Below are 16,241 nucleotides of genomic sequence, written 5' to 3'. Positions count from 1 at the left end.
GATAACAAAAAATCTTTCAGCAACACCCAAGCCTACAAGCTTTGAGAAGGCATCAGGTGACATGTCTGCTACGTCTATAGTGTGTGTACAGTATCTGAGTAGATTCAAATGGAAGAACAATGTTTTACTGTCCTAAGAAAGAGCTTCTAGGAAGCATATAGAAGCAAGTGGCAGACTGAGGCTCATTAGAGCCTCTGCTGGAGGTACAGAAGTGAAACATCCGTGGCCTCCAGCATGCATATGCAATTAGACTGAAAAAAACTGGCTGAGATATTGAGGTTATGTGACTATAGGGATGGAACGATTACCGGTTTCACGATAAATTGTGTATATATATATATAAGTGATTTATTATTATTATTATTATTATTAGGGCTTCATGTTAATGTTAATTTAATGTTTATGCTAAAAAAAGTGCATATAGCTGCTAATTGTATTTGTTGTTTGTTGATTTTCAAATATAAAACTTATTGAAATGTTTTCAGTGTGTGTATCAGTTCTTTTTGAACGTTTTCATCTAATTTGAACAAAACCGTGATAATATTGATAATCGTGATAACTTTGGTCACTGTAATCGTGATATGAAATTTTCATACCGTTACATCCCTATGTGACTATGCTACAAGAAAACTATGAAAGCACTGCTAAGAAATGTATTCCTGTCAAGTGTGTTTGTTATATCTCAGGATAAACAACATCAAAAAATAGCTTAGTTAACCTTAATACCACATAAAGTGAAGAAAAAGTGATGCTGAGAAAAGATACAAGACAATGTAACAAAAGACAAAACAAAAGTGTTTGCTTCCAAACACTACAGATCTGCTTAACTCCAATGGCTCATCCAATCAGCTTCTCTGCTCCTCTGTAACACCTTTCAATGCAAGTCAACATATTCAAAAGTGCCATCTCGTGGACAGATAAGTCTTTTACCAATGCACCTGCAAAGTGTGCTCAGGAGAACAAGACAGGATCACAGCCGATCCTCTGTCAAATGAGTGGAAAGTCACCTCCTGAAGCTGAAACGTTGCTCTAGGTGGGAAGAGGGTCGTCGTCGCCACGTTTACACTTGCACTTGCAGCAAAGCACGAAAGGAGTGGCCAGCAAAAGGAAAGGGGAGGCCACTAGTAACAGCAGACCGAAGCCAGCAAAAATCCCAACAACCTGAGCACAGAGGTGACAGATCCAGGGAGAAAAAGAGTACAATTAAGAAAAAAAGAAAGGAGCAAAAAAAAATAGGATAAATAATGTGTGCACATTCCTGCTGATTATAAAACCAGTATAGATTGGTCTGTGATGCTTTGACATGTCAAATCAGATGGCATTCAGCCACAGGGGGGCAGTAATGGTTTTGTGATCGTATCTTGGTGTCTGTCCTAGTGCTGCTGGTATTGATTTAGTAAAGAGAAAATCTACATTTCCAGTTCTAAAAAATTTAAAGAACTTTCAAGAAGCAAACATGCTAGATACAATTTATTATATATATATATATATATATATATATAGTATTATTTTTGAACCCCACGCACATGCCCCGCCCCCCAAGTACTCATTTTTTGAGACATATCGAAGATCGAAATGAGAAACTGAAACAAATGCCCAACTCTACAATTAAGATGAATATGAGTTACATGGAGAAGCAGCACTTAGTAACTCCAACAATATATTGGTCTAACCAAGCACATCTGGACTGGAGGAATAAGACATATAATAAGACATCCCAATAAAAGTTCTACTTTTACAGTAAATAGTATAAACTTGGTTAAAATAATAATAACAATAAGAAGAACAAAGTGAAACCGGTCATACTGTATAAACAACTTACATCTAATGACTCCAAGCAGTACCAGCAGAAGGCGTGCTTGCAGTTCTTACACATCATCTGGGCACAGCCTTCATCTCTCTCAATGTACACTTTACATTTAGGACAGCGTTTGATCGGAGCCTCGTCCTCCTCACTCTTGAGGTTGGAGCTGAAAGAGGGGAGATGAACATGCAACAGAACAGGTCATGACTCATGAGTCTCATGTTCGGTTTCATCAAGGCTATTTGAATACCTCTTACATTGAAGTGTCAGGTTCAAAAGAAATAACTTTTCCTAATGTTCTAAAATATGACTAAAATTATACTAAAATTTCAACTTGCTAACATGCTTTAACTGTATATATAAACAAAAGTTTGGGGTCGGTAAGATTGTGCTCACCAAGGCTGCTTTCATTTGATCAAGAATTCAGTAAAACAGTGATATATTATTTCAATTTAAAATTATATTTTAATGCATTTTCAAATGTAATTTATTTCTGTGATGGCAAAGCTGAATTTTCAGCAGCCATTACTCCAGTCTTCAGTGTCACATGATCCTTAAGTAATCATTCTAATATGCTGATTTGCTGAATGTTGTAGTTTCCACCATGATTTTGCTGAGATTAAACTGAATCCAAACAGAAACGTTACTAAAATGAATACCAGTCAGTTCCTGAAAAGTGTATGCATAATTTGTTGAGGGATACTTCAATAATATCTGTATACTGGACTTTTATTAGGGGAGAGAAACCTATTAAAAGAATCTGAAGGCAAGATAAGGGGTTATTTTTGTTTTTACATAATGAGCTGCACCACAGAAACAAGATTTCTGCTGTGAATGCTACATGATTTGATGCTGAGGGTTTAAAGTACACTAGTACCCGTTTTCCCCAGGCAGGAAGGTGGTAATTGGCAGGCTCTCCTGACACGTGTGGCCGGTGGGGCAGTCTGCCCTGCAGGCGGAGCAGAAACGCAGACTGCACTGAGGGCACTGCACCGGCTGTGGCAACTGCACCTCTGATTCATTCAGCTGGCACACTGCTTGGCATGAGGATGATGGGCACCAAGTCCGACAAGGATCCAGAAGCACCTCTGCAAGGAAAAACAAATAGCATATTTGAAATGATGACCCGTTTGATTTGATCTACAACTACTGTAGACATTTACATTCCCGGGTTTGACATGAGGTATCAAATTTTATTTTGACAAAAGAGGTTGATGTATAAACACATACTGTTATTTTGTATGTTGTAAGAACTTCCTCCCCAGTGAAAAAAACTACGATGCAAAAAAGCTCATTCTGAATGAAACAATGTTCTGATCACTTTATGTTGCACAGTTCTGTGTAAAAGATTTATGAATGTGTCAATTTGATGCAGGCTTTTCAAAGAGGCTGCTGTTGAAAGATGTAGCTGTTAAAATACTATATTAGACATGACAAAACTCACACAGGAACAAAAAAACTCATCTTACAGGAACAAAGCATTATTAATTTCAAATATAATGCATTTCTTAGAGGCACATTAGCAAAAAAAACAAAAACTAAAAAACAGACACCAAGAAATGATTGAAAATGGGTGTAAAAGCTAAATTAGAACTATGTACCTCGCTCAAACTGGAGTCTCTTATAACGCTGCATGACCTCGTTAGCCACCATAAACTCAATCTACATCAGAAAAAAAAAAATTTAATTTAAGCAAGACAGGAGCAAGTGACAGTGGGTGAGAGATACTTGATACTTTAAACTCAGCACAGTTATTTCTAGTCTTTGGAAAAATGACAAATTTTAAGCAAGCCTACCTCGTTTTCCAGCAAATGTCCTTGTTTTGGGCAGGCAGAGTCTGGACAGCTAATAGCCGTTTCAAGGCCTTCTTTAATGAGGAGTTCAACATATTGCTTCAAACACTGTAAGAGACAGATTCTTATTTTTGTTATCTTTGAAATAAATAACGAGACAAGTGCTGCCTGTGGTTATGTTTCCACCCACAATCCATCACAGCATTCTGCTGAGACGACATTCAAGAGCTGCTCGTAGAGAACAGGCCAGTTTGACCAATATCAAGATTCAAGAAGCTAATGCATCGCAAAAACAACTATCAAAGCATTAGTATCGAATTATATGTACACATACTAAATTATACAGTCTATATTTGGAAAAAAAACTAACAGTAACAGGATCACCAGCTCCTGTATGTTTTGTGCATTTACAATACTGTATTCCCACTTGTGAAAAGACTGTCAAACAATTTGATGGATTGCACACTGCTGAAAAACACACTGGAAGGCTACTGAAGACACAGCCCTTACCAGACTGCAAAATATGCACTGGCACTGGGAGATGGTGGTCATCTGTTCCAGGGGAAACTCTCCCAGGCACAGTTTACAGGACAGAAGGGGCGCCAGGTCCACGTCCCAGCTGGGTTCGTAGCGAGAACTGCTCATGGTACACGGATCTGGGACGCTAAAATACAGACAGAAAGCATAAAAAAAAACAGCTAATGCAGTTAATAAATATCATACCGTTTTATCGAAATAAATTAAAAACAAAAAAACTACAAAATATAATCAATTATAAATGCAACAAGTGAATTTAGCCATCACTACAAATGTAATTTTAATACAATAATATACTATTACAATGCTTAATAATATTTTAAATTTTTTTATATTTTCAGTTTTAATTTGGTGCTTTTGTCATTTTTATTAGTTTTTGTATATAGCATTTATTTTTTATATTTATAATTAGCTTTAGTTTGTTTTTATTTGTTTTATTAATTTTAGAACTTCAATAAACTTTGTTCAGGTAGCTGCCTAGGCAACATTTTTTTTTCTTTTATGTTTTTAAAGTTTTATTTTATTTCAGCTTTATTTCAATTACCAAAAACATTTAATAATAGTTTTAGTTTCAGTTTACGATGATCACGTTATAATGAACAGGTAATCCCCTTAAACTAGATTTGGGGTATCTCACTCCTTATTTATTAAAATATTTGGTCTGCCACAAGAGTTTTCCCTTAAGAGAGCTTCTGCTGTTTGCTAAGGGCTTGTCCAATCAGTCAATGGCAAGTATGCCAGTATCCCTCAGTACTGCTGCCAGGCAACCCAGAGGAAACTAATGACTGTCTCTACTGGAGTGCCCTACAGAACAGACTCCCTCAGAGAGTACGAGCAACACAGCAGCCTGCTAAAAACAAACAGACCTCTGCAAAATACACTGTATGTGCAAACTTTCAAAGCACCTTCACAATATGGCACAGCAAAACTTTTGCTCCAAAAGTTACTAAAATGTAACGTGATTCACTATACCACCTCATCACGCACTAGTACACACCATCACAAGCTGATAGAATTAATTGTTGAGGAACATTCAGATGGTCTAGTTAGTACGCTTCCGCACAGCAGATATCTGTGTAGGTGGAGACAGATGGAGACTCATGTGCTTGCGCCTGCAGTATCTCATTGTGTTGTGGTGAGAATAGTCGACAGCCCAAACAGCAAAAGGCTCTCAGCAGGCTGTTCGTCTCTCTGTTTGGGCCTCTCACCTCCATCAGCACACCCACACAGCCTTAACCAGACACAGTAACTCATATGTCATATGTAAAGCCACGTGTAGTGGTGAAATGATTCTGTCCTTTATGATTGTTGCCTGTCAAATACGTCCCCAGTGAGATGTTGGGTAAAAGCCAAGGCAGACTGTGAGACATCAACAGTGTTTGTATGATGTACATCTTAGGACAGTGCTGATGTGGTAATCACAGCTCTTTCTGACATCCTCACCTTGTGTACCACACAAATGAAGAAAATTAAATGTTGTATGGAGTCTTTCATTGACTGCTCATTCTCCAGAGCAAACGAGGCAGTGCTGATAATGTGAAGAGAACGCAATTTAAGACTTCTCTTTCTTTGACAAACACACTGCATCAAACGTCACCACTTGCTGTGCACCAAATTGGTTCTTCATTAGACAGTTGTCATAAGAGCAGTTACACTGTAGGACTGCAAACCAAAATGTCTGATTCTGTCAGAACTTCATTGGATGCCCATATACATGATACATCACAGCAGCATTTAAATGCCTCTCACTGTGAATGCAACACTAAGCGATAAAAGACTGCAGAGTCTGCCCTATTATGAAAGAAATCTTTCTCGATTACCAAAATTGGTCTCAAACATAAAACTGGTAGCCACATTCTTGCAGTATAGCCTTAATACATCAAATCTCATCAGGAGCAACTATATTATATTGGCGTGAGGGCTGGGCAATAAGGTTATCCAATGGCCAGACAAGTTTCAATCTTTCCTCTCCAGCAGCCTGCCACTCACATGAGACAATCGTCCATTGTAGACCCGATGGCCACTTTCTACAATCCAATAAATACCCAATGGACGCTGTTTGTTTTTTCTTGCAGAGGTGCTTCTGGATCCTTGTCGGACTTGGTGCCCATCATCCTCATGCCAAGCAGTCCCACCCTATATTTTTTCTGATTAGATGAATCGTGGATATATGCAGCCACAATAAGGAAGGAAAGTCACAATTTCCTGTTCATGACAACTAGGACATAATGAACATAATGGCTCATTTAAACCAAGTCCACTGTTGACTAAACATGAATGCAAAAGATATTCACATTTTTGGGTTGAGAAGAGTTTTGTGCAAAAATGCATTTTTCATTCTGTTTGTATGTAACCTATTTAAAAAGTCAATTATACAATTAATGAGTGGTGCAGCAGAAATGACACTTCAGCTGTTATAGCTGCGCTTTCTGGATGTCTTATTTAAGAAAAGCAAAGCAACCATAATACAATTGACTGCTATTCCTTGTGTGGTGTGAAATACTGTAAATTATTTCTTACTCTGCAATCTAAATGTTACTTTTCTTATATGACATAAGCAGCCTATAAATGCAACCTCCAGAGGATGCAGCCTCTTAAATGAGATGCAGAAAATGTCTGTCAACTAAATAAACAACAGGCCTCTGAGAAAGCACTCTATCAAAGACCTAACCACTCAGACAGAAGATTCAAAAACAAACAACTAGAACAAATTAAATTAAAAGGAACAAATTACCCGAAAAAAACTAAGATGTCCACTCCACCACACCCAAAATCAAAGAGGAAATCGATGGCATGAAAGAAGCCCTATAAATCTCCATTGTGCATTCATCTAGACAACGACTATCCACTAACCATCTGGAGCTCTTCCTCCATGGGTCAGGAAGGGAAGGTCAGGTAATACCCTATAACTGGATCACGCACAGCAGTTTGGCACAATGAACTCCTCATAGGGTCCAAGATGAGTACAGAAAGCGTCCAACAGTTTGGCACTGTAATCAAACTTTTCTATCTGCTGACGGAGGTAATAGTCTGAACTAGTTCTTAAGCACATTTTCTTGTCGTGTGTGCACATTTAAAAGTGCTCACAGATCCCTTCAATAAAGAAGCGGGTTTTGCTCAGTTTTGCAAAAAGCATCAGGGCTCCGGAGATGCCAATATAGCTTTCATCTAAGCTTTTAGGACAAGTTTGAGTAAAATTATATAACAAATGATAAAGGTCTTGCATAAGATCTATTTTTAATCTATCTAGGTTAAAACCAAATGAAGATTCTCAAGTGTCGCTCCAACTGTCTTTTGTGAGCAGGGTAAAAACAGTTTAGTTATAGTCAAGACCTTTGGTTGAAACATTAAAACACATGATCTGTCATTAATGAAAACAATGTAAGGATAAACTCAAAGTGTCAGTATTTAAAATCAGCACATTTTTATACTAACTCACTCCGTATCACTTTTCATATCTGATTTTGCATCAAACTCTTAAAAGGTGCTGAAACCATTTACAGCAACACTTTAAATAAGGCTGAGAGTGCTCAGAACACACATGCTTTTGGCAGGTCTTCTGATTTGTGTCAGCAACCATACTGAAATCCCTGAGCAACCTAATTGCTTAATTGGATTACATTACGAAGGAGGAGTATGTGAACACTTAAAGGGTTAGTTCACCCAAAAATGAAAATTCTGTCATTAATTTCTCACCCTCGTGTTGTTCCAAACTTCGGAACACAATTTAAGATATTTTTGATGAAATCTGAGGGCTCCCATAGACAGCAAGGTAACTACCACATTCAAGGTCCAAAAAAGTACCAAGATGATCGACAAACATTTTCGTCTCTACTGCGTCACTTGACATCAACAGTGTTTGTATGATGTACATCTTAGGACAGTGCTGATGTGGTAATCACAGCTCTTTCTGACATCCTCACCTTGTGTACCTCACAAATGAAGAAAATTAAATGTTGTATGGAGTCTTTCATTGACTCTACTGCGTCACTTGTGGACGCACGTTCACGACAGTACCATATACGCGAGCGTGTGACGGCGCCGGCGCTGACGTCATTATGCTGGATCTGGGTCAGCGCCGCCACACGTTAATGACAGAATTTTCATTTTTGGGTGAACTAACCCTTTAAACAAGCATAACTGTGCTAGTCAGACTTCTGCTAAGAGAAAGACAGTGACTGAGACAGGGAGAGAGTTTTTGCATTCACAGTAACTTGATAAATTAGGACCATGATAAAATCAGGCCTTTCATGAACTTGGCTATATGGACATGGAAACTAGTGCCTAACAAAAAATAAAATATATTGCTAATGTTTTCAGTCACTGTATTTGGAGCAGTCTTCTGAGGTTGAACAGTTCCCTCTAAAGCGATCACTCTGACTCACTATCATGTTGTTTCAATTTAAAGGAATTTTCTAATCTAGAGGGCTGTTGCAACCAAATTTAACCATTGAGTTGAATTCGAGAACTGAATCCGTCAGCTTCATGAATAAATCATTCAGACTGCTTTTGTGAACTGGATCAACCGATTCACTGCACCAGTCCTTTTTGACTTTTCAATTTTAGACCAAAATGACTGAGTAAATGCTGACAGAATCTTCATTTTTGGTGAACAGTTTATTGCTTTAAATTGTTAAGACAATGATACAATGATAAAAGACTTTGCACAGAAGAGTGGCCATGTGGGAATAGACAGCAGACAAATTGTGAAGGAAAAAAAAAACAAGCACATGTATCCTCATTTAGAACAGTGCGGTCTGAAATCATCTCTGCAAGGCAGTCTACAAGTCAGTGGGAGCTGAGCGTTCCTGCCAAGCACAGGATGTGAGCTCTGCCCAAGGAAACAGCAACACTTCCTGTTTTTGCCATATGCATGCCAGCCCATGCATAACTAGGAGCACAGACCTATGCTGTGAGTCTGAGAACTAGTGTAACAGTACATGGCTCAAAGATGTTAAGATGTCCGCATCAAAAGAAATTTACAAAAGTGATTTTATGTCCATAGAAAACACATTAAATGTAAGTAAAGTGTCTACTTTTAAGGTTTCAAATACGTTTTTGGAGGATAAAATGTCAAAATTTGGTTGGAATAATGTTACATTGTCATTCAGTGTAACACAATATTTATGTAAAAATTCAAACAACATGCTTATTCTGACGTATACATATTAAAACATAAAAGAATAAGGGAGCATATTAAATTTTATTGTGTTTTAAATGAGTAAAAAATTCTTACTGAAAAATGATGATTTGGTGTGAAAGTAATTAGTCTTTTAATATGTCATAAATAGATTTTTGTTGTAAATATGCCTGACAAGACTGTTACACTGAATCACATTTTAGTGGGTCTCTTCTCAGGGAAATCAGGGAAAAATGTATGATATTTATTTTTTGCTCAGAAAAACAAAAACAAAGTTGCAATTAAATTAAACAGAAAACTTTATAAATTTCTTTGGGAAAAACAACAACAATTTAAAGCAGTATTAGACTTATTGTTTTTATGCTTAAACCATTTTCCTCTTTGACCCACACACAAAATAAGTTTTTGTTTCTATGCCAAAAAAGCTTCTCTACACCAAAATGTGCAAAATTATGTTTTACATTTTGAGTAATCACATAAATAATATTTTTCCTGTTCATCTGCAGAAAGTTCAGAAGACGTTTTTTTTATTATTATCTTTTCTCTCTCTCAAAAAAAAAAGATACTGATGACACTGAAAGGAAATCTTGATCAAAATATGCACACACCAACAGCCATGCATCATTCCATTAATAATATTTTGGTTTATACCACGGTGTAATTTAATCATTTAATGAGAAGATGTGGGTAATAAGATCACGTGTTATAGAAGTCTAATCTCACAAACAAGGATCTGACATCATTAGTAAGTGTTAGTAAAAGTGACAAATCGCACTGTGCACCAGAAAGCACTGGGGAAGCTCAAGAGGTGAATCTCTACAGGGCTTGTTCCATTTCAGTGTAGACAACATGATCTAAAGAGGATTTAACAGATTACTTGAATGACTGGGATCAAAGGATTTGTAGCAGTTCAAAAAGCACACCCATTATCTCTGAGAAAATATAAACAAATGAAGGAATAGGAGAAGTTTGTCTTTGTGTATTCTCTGTTCTCATAAGTGTCTACGAAGTTTGAGAAATCAATACTTGAAACATCTTGAAAAGGTTTTGAAAGTAGGTTGCTTTTTTACTTTTTGGTGAATTTGTAATCTCTGTTTTAAAGTCACTGGCCTGTGGCCTCATTAGCTCTGAGATTAACCTACTTCGTTGGGATTCTTTCTACTGATCTGTTCACTTCAGATCAAGTGCCATTTATTGTTCTTTTGATGTCGGGTTATCTTTTTTTTTAGCAGAAAAGCCACAATTCTGTGACATGACCTCAGAGTGAACCCATGCTATTCAGACCAAGCTCTTAGAAGCTGTACCTGTATGGTTCCTAACTGTATATCTAGGACATGGTTTCCCAAACTGGGGTTCATGAAGAAGCGAAAATCACGAGTGAGCTGAAATAATTCATTAAATCATAAAAATGTAAAATAAATAAAAAATGAAATACTTTATTTGTTTACCTGCAGGTCATGTGACTATTAAACAAAATCAGAGAACCATGAACTTGTGAATGTGCTGTTAATTTATATTAATTATTAGGCCGTGGGGGTCAAACATAAGGCCTGTGAAGGAGTCCAATCTGGATGATTTTCAGAAAAAAAAAATTAAAATTAAAAGACGTTAAATAAAACACTCTAGTACATTTTGCGTATCTGTATGATATATTAATAATATTCTACTTTTAGCCACAGCAGGACGGATACAAATGTGTGTTGCATGTAACACCTCACATCTTAAAGTTGCAAATTAACCTCTTTAAAGAACACACACTATGTGGAAATTCATGCCTTTCATCTGTAACTGGATCTGTGTGACAACAGTTCCAGTTAATTTTTACCTAGTTTGTACGAGTCGCTCATGAGAACATGGACAGGTACAAAAAGAAATATTACTCTTAAATGTGAATTCCTCAACCGCTGAATATTTATTACACATGCTAAGATACAATAATGCTCATCTGATTGTCAACGTTTGACTGCGAAGGCAGCCTGTGACTTAATCACACATTCAAACAGTTTTTTATGCCGTATAGGAAAATATAATATAAAAGGTGATGCTTAGTCCGGTCCGACCCCTAAATGCCCTAAAATGATCTGACACCCCTGATGTGGGCTGATATTATGCTCCACTAGACATCAATACACCTCACATTCTGAAGTTGGTGATCAGCATGCAGTGAGTCACCTCAGTCTCTTGTCCAACTGAAGAGATGCTAAACAGCTCCCAGATCTGAAAATTCATAAAAAACACATTAGCAGGCTAATCTATTTATTCAAGCGTCAATAATAATTCACCTACCTGTGCTAACACATTAACAAATCCTTGACGTAATATTTAGTGTTTGTGTGCGTATAGAGCAGGAAGACTGAAAGCTGGCAGGCACAGTTTGTTCCGGACATGGGAAGTCCCTGTGCATTTCATGAAAGGGACATTCAGAGCTGACCAGCTGTACTACGGTAATGCCCCTCTCATGCTCAGCCCACTTCTGTAATGTCACACTCGGCTCAATCAACTTCCCCTCTCTTTATCTTTATGTCTGAACATCCCAATTTAGGTTTAAGGCATCAATCTTCACGTTAATCAAATGAATGCACAAGTTTTCACAATGAAGACTCCAATCCCTTTTAATAACAGGTTTCTACACACTACAGGTTAGATTTATCATTCTTGCCAAAGAGCACTTAATTTCATAAGTAATTCATTTCATAACTGGCTGCCAATAAAAAGATCAGACACTACAATATATCTAGAGATCAATACTCAAATCAAGCATGATCTGGGTCACTCTCAGATTGGCCACAGACCAAAATAAGCAACAAATGCCAAGGCTGTGGCTGCTAGTTGAGTCAAACTAAACTGAGAGGCTTTGTTGGAGTCTATATGCATGAATAGGGCACATGTCCAACTCAGCCCTGCTCTTCTACAGTGGACTGAGGACCGGAAGAAAGCATTGTCAGCCTGATAAAATCTGAAATAAATTGTGTTTGTGTAAGCTGGATGTGAACCACACTTGTGGTTACAGGTAGGGTTATTATCATTAACTAAGACCAAAACTATTAAAAAAATTTTTGTTAATTGAAATAAAGCTGAAATCAAAAGAAGATACTAATCACAATACAAGTACTCAATATTCCATTTAAATCAATGGGATTTTTTAAAAGCTTCTAAACTAAGAATCTTCAAGTATCAAGTAATATATATATATATATATATATATATATATATATATATATTAGATAAATATTGGAAAAACTAAATAAAAATGAGAAATGTTGCCTTGGCAAATAACAGAAAAAGGTTGTAAAGTGAAAAACTAACCAAACTAAACCTGAAATAAAAAATAAATCAAACCTATACTGTAATATTTAAAAATAAATAAAATAAAACCAATAAAAAAAAGACAAAACTAATTACTAAAAATGTAAAACTTAAAATACAAAAATAAAATCTAATTCAAAATATTAATAATACATTATAAAAGTATACAAGTAATACTAAAATAACTGCTACAGGCACGCAAACTGCCATTTTGACTGATTACATCCATTAATAATTGAAAAAGAAAAATAAGAAAAAAAAAACTATGCCTATATAATTACTTAATAAACAACTATATACTGTATATAGGTTGGTTGTCGTTACAGTCAGTTGGTTTGTTAAAAATTGTTATTTCACATTGATCAAACTGATTTCCTCATGCATTAAACATCCTGAATGAACAACCAGTGTGGGAAGCATGTTCTTGCACTGAATCAACAGTATTCTGTCAGGCATTATATAACAAACTATTAAGAACAACTCCCACAAACATTGTAAAAGGTCATGTTTTGACTGAGCTATATCCTGGGATAGGGGGCACATGATCTCATCTGTTTTCTGAGTGGTCTAGCTGTCAGTAAACAAAACTAAGGTTAACAAAGTAAAATATATTTTTAAGTAAAATAACATTCATTTAGATGTTGCTGTTGTGGTCATATTTAGAGGGAAAGCCCTATAGGGAAACCTGTTGTTGTATGAACGGCCTCCTTAATGACAAGTATAAGATATAGTTTCCCTGGATGTGAATATGAATCGGTTCAGCCTGACGACATGCTGAGATTGGTGTACTCATATAAAATATATACAGTATATTACGTGTTTCAAAAAGACAGCGTCAACAACGGCTACATTTTCAAATACAGCATGCAAGCTGGTATGCAACCAACACAAATCACTGCTGTCATATCAGAATGGTTCGTACGAACAGTGAATACGCCGCTCTATTCATTGTCATAATAATAACACTACATGCACCGCTTACCTTAGGATTAATCTTTTAGTTATCAATCCGTTATAAGAATATCATCAGCTCCATGCACAACTAAGCACAATGTCTTCCTATACGTCCACATTTGTCACAGATAAATAAAAAACATATCGCACAGAATCATAGCACACAGAGAGACTAATATATCAGAGAAGCGTTTTCTGCCCTAATTAACATCAGCTGGTCGGACTGGTCGCTGTGACTCTCTGGAGAGGCGCCATTTGACTGCGCTTAGCGGACGGAGGCGCGCGGTTGCTGATGTGCTGCTGTAAGATCCGCCCTCACGAGCGCCCTCTGCTGACGCGACGCGCGTAGTGCTGCAGGTGCCCGGCTACTGTGGGGGCAGACAAGTGGAAACTGCCATCTGCTGGTGTTTGTCAGGATCATCGTACACAGAGCTGTCCTAATTTGACCTGTGCATGAGACATTATAAGAGCACCAAAATTCATTGTGCAGTAAATACACATTTAAATACTGAAAGTTATAGTTAATAAAAAAAGCCTTTTTGTAAAAGACCTGTCTACTTATTATTAAAAATATTTTGAGTGGAGTTTGATCCAGGTCATATTTAAATTGCATTGACTGAATGACATGAATATATATATATATATATATATATATGTGTGTGTGTGTGTGTATGTATGTAAAACACGATGTTAACACTGAATTTACTGTGAACTGAGATAAACTATGTAATTTCATGAAATGTAAATATGAAATGTTATAGTTTTATCTGTGTTTCCTTAATTATGGACATTTCCAATTCTAGAGGTCGATTTTACACACACACACACATACACACACACACACACACACACACACATATATATATATATATATATATATGAGGGCCATCATGCCTTCATTTTAAAACGTATTTATTTATCTATTTTTGCCGCTTATTTAAAGCATTTATGTATAGGTTTTATTTCAAATATGAATTATTACATGTTTAAAAGAAACGTCCCCTTTTCAGGATAATGTATTTTAAAGAAATGTAGTAAAATCCAAATAAGCTTTACACATCTTTATTGCAAAGAATTTAAACAATATTTTTTCATACTTGTTCACTGATCCATAAACAATTATTGCACATGCACTTGTGAATCGGTCCTTAAAGACACTTAGAGGTTTTGCAGGCAGTCAACAGTTAAGGCCACATTTATAAAAGAGATTTTCTACTGCCTCTGAAAAACACCAGAAGAAATATAATTTTCTAATTTTATAACATCATTATAAAAATTGTATAATTATAAAAAATATATATTATGTTATATTATATATAGAATTTTTTGTTGATGCTATTATGATTATATTCTGTAAGTTTGGCACATCTTGTACGGTCAGTACCATTTATCGCCACTAGGTGTCAGTGTGAGGCTTACAAGCTTACATTACCGCATGTGGCAACGTCACAAAAGATTTAATTCATGCTGCAATAAAAAAAAGTGCACTTGTCTACACCGCAGAACATGTCAGGACATGTTACAGCATATTAGTTTTCAAGATGTTGGTTGTTTTGGAAGTCTGCATAATAATCTACATGCTAATCTGATGTTTGGAAAGGATGTCCTTTAAAGCATGCATGCTGTAATTTGCAGGATAGTGCTGAAGACAGAGTCTAATTACACAAGGTGTAATTATGAATGCATTAAATTTGAATGCAAACTAATTGATAATGTTATGATAGAATGTCAAACTGGATAAATCTAAAAGGTCTGTCACATAGAGAACTACAGATTTACTTAACATTTGTGACATTGTGACATTTTGTGACACTTTTAAATAACCTAAACGTCTAAATACTTCTTTTCTCATTTATTTAATATTATTGGGTATATTCAAAGTTATACTAACAAGACAGCAGTGGAAGAAATGAACTGTTCGGAGAGAGAAAATATCAAGCGTGCAGCTTTCTTGGTGAAAAATGTTGGAAAGTACAGCAGGTCAGATATTGCCTTGTGGTTTGGTGTTTACCTTTTCACTCCATGTAGCCCAGGGCCAAGTCACTATGGCAACTTCCTTGCACCAGGAAGGGAATAATTGCAGTTCGGAATTCCAAATGGATGGTGTGCGTTGTTGAAGGTGATAGTTTTGTGCCTCTCATCAGATACTGCAATCTGTCTGACTAAGAAAAACAGTCACATATCGACCTGGTTCCTGCGGTGAGTTTCTGTGTTCATGTGTTGCAAATCAGTGGATTTGCTTCTGTATAAAGGGATACAACACTGAAAGCTGCCATGTTTTATGTCATGAGAAGACATATATGGGATTTGGTTCATTAGTCCAAGTCATATATCATTTTTTAAGCAGCTGCATTTTTCTTCTTTGGCTCCAATGTGGCTTGGAGATAAATTCTCTTCTTTTTTAATGTTTCTGCTATGAAGGATCACTTTAATCTTTCAGCTTATTTTCCTGCCTGCATTTGGGTGGTATCTTCTGAAGGAAATGTTAAATTGAGTGTGATGAATCTGTGAAAAGCACAGGCCCTATATTACAGAAAACAGCAAATGTGAAAGATCACTGACGTCTGAAGCGGGTCAAGAAAATGTGCAGTCACACTGACCATTGTTTGTCGAATTGTTTGTCTGTGAATCCAGTCGTTTCAATAGAGACCCACGCGATCTGGAATTTGGAGTAAAGGTGCAGTCATATTAGTGAAATTATGCAGAC

At 36.4% G+C, this 16,241-nt stretch overlaps 1 protein-coding gene across 1 annotated transcript; it reads right to left on the bottom strand.

The window, feature by feature from the left end:
• Window positions 1-619: 619 nt before the first annotated feature.
• On the bottom strand, window positions 620-13,831 carry LOC107756563 (probable E3 ubiquitin-protein ligase RNF144A-B). Its single transcript, XM_016573737.1, has 8 exons — window positions 13,563-13,831; window positions 11,412-11,491; window positions 4,108-4,261; window positions 3,601-3,705; window positions 3,406-3,466; window positions 2,682-2,892; window positions 1,823-1,970; window positions 620-1,176 (listed from the first exon to the last, which is right to left on the bottom strand). The coding sequence occupies exons 2-8, from the start codon at window positions 11,432-11,434 to the stop codon at window positions 1,030-1,032; spliced, it is 849 nt and encodes a 282-aa protein (XP_016429223.1). The 5' UTR covers window positions 11,435-11,491; window positions 13,563-13,831; the 3' UTR covers window positions 620-1,029.
• Between the last annotated feature and the right edge of the window lie 2,410 nt (window positions 13,832-16,241).

The sequence above is a fragment of the Sinocyclocheilus rhinocerous genome, unplaced genomic scaffold, assembly GCF_001515625.1.
Source record: "Sinocyclocheilus rhinocerous isolate Xijiao unplaced genomic scaffold, SAMN03320098_v1.1 scaffold683, whole genome shotgun sequence".
Classification (NCBI taxonomy): Eukaryota; Metazoa; Chordata; class Actinopteri; order Cypriniformes; family Cyprinidae; genus Sinocyclocheilus; species Sinocyclocheilus rhinocerous.
This window is presented reverse-complemented; position numbering and strand designations above follow the sequence as displayed.

What these genes read in the sequence shown, in the direction of transcription:
- LOC107756563 (XM_016573737.1), bottom strand. Translation starts at nt 11,434, where the DNA reads ATGCTGATCACCAACTTCAGAAT. An exon ending in CTGATCACCAACTTCAGAAT is followed by an intron (nt 4,262 to 11,411) that starts GTGAGGTGTATT and finishes TCTGTATTTTAG; the next exon opens with CGTCCCAGATCCGTGTACCA. An exon ending in AGTGCATATTTTGCAGTCTG is followed by an intron (nt 3,706 to 4,107) that starts GTAAGGGCTGTG and finishes TGTCTCTTACAG; the next exon opens with TGTTTGAAGCAATATGTTGA.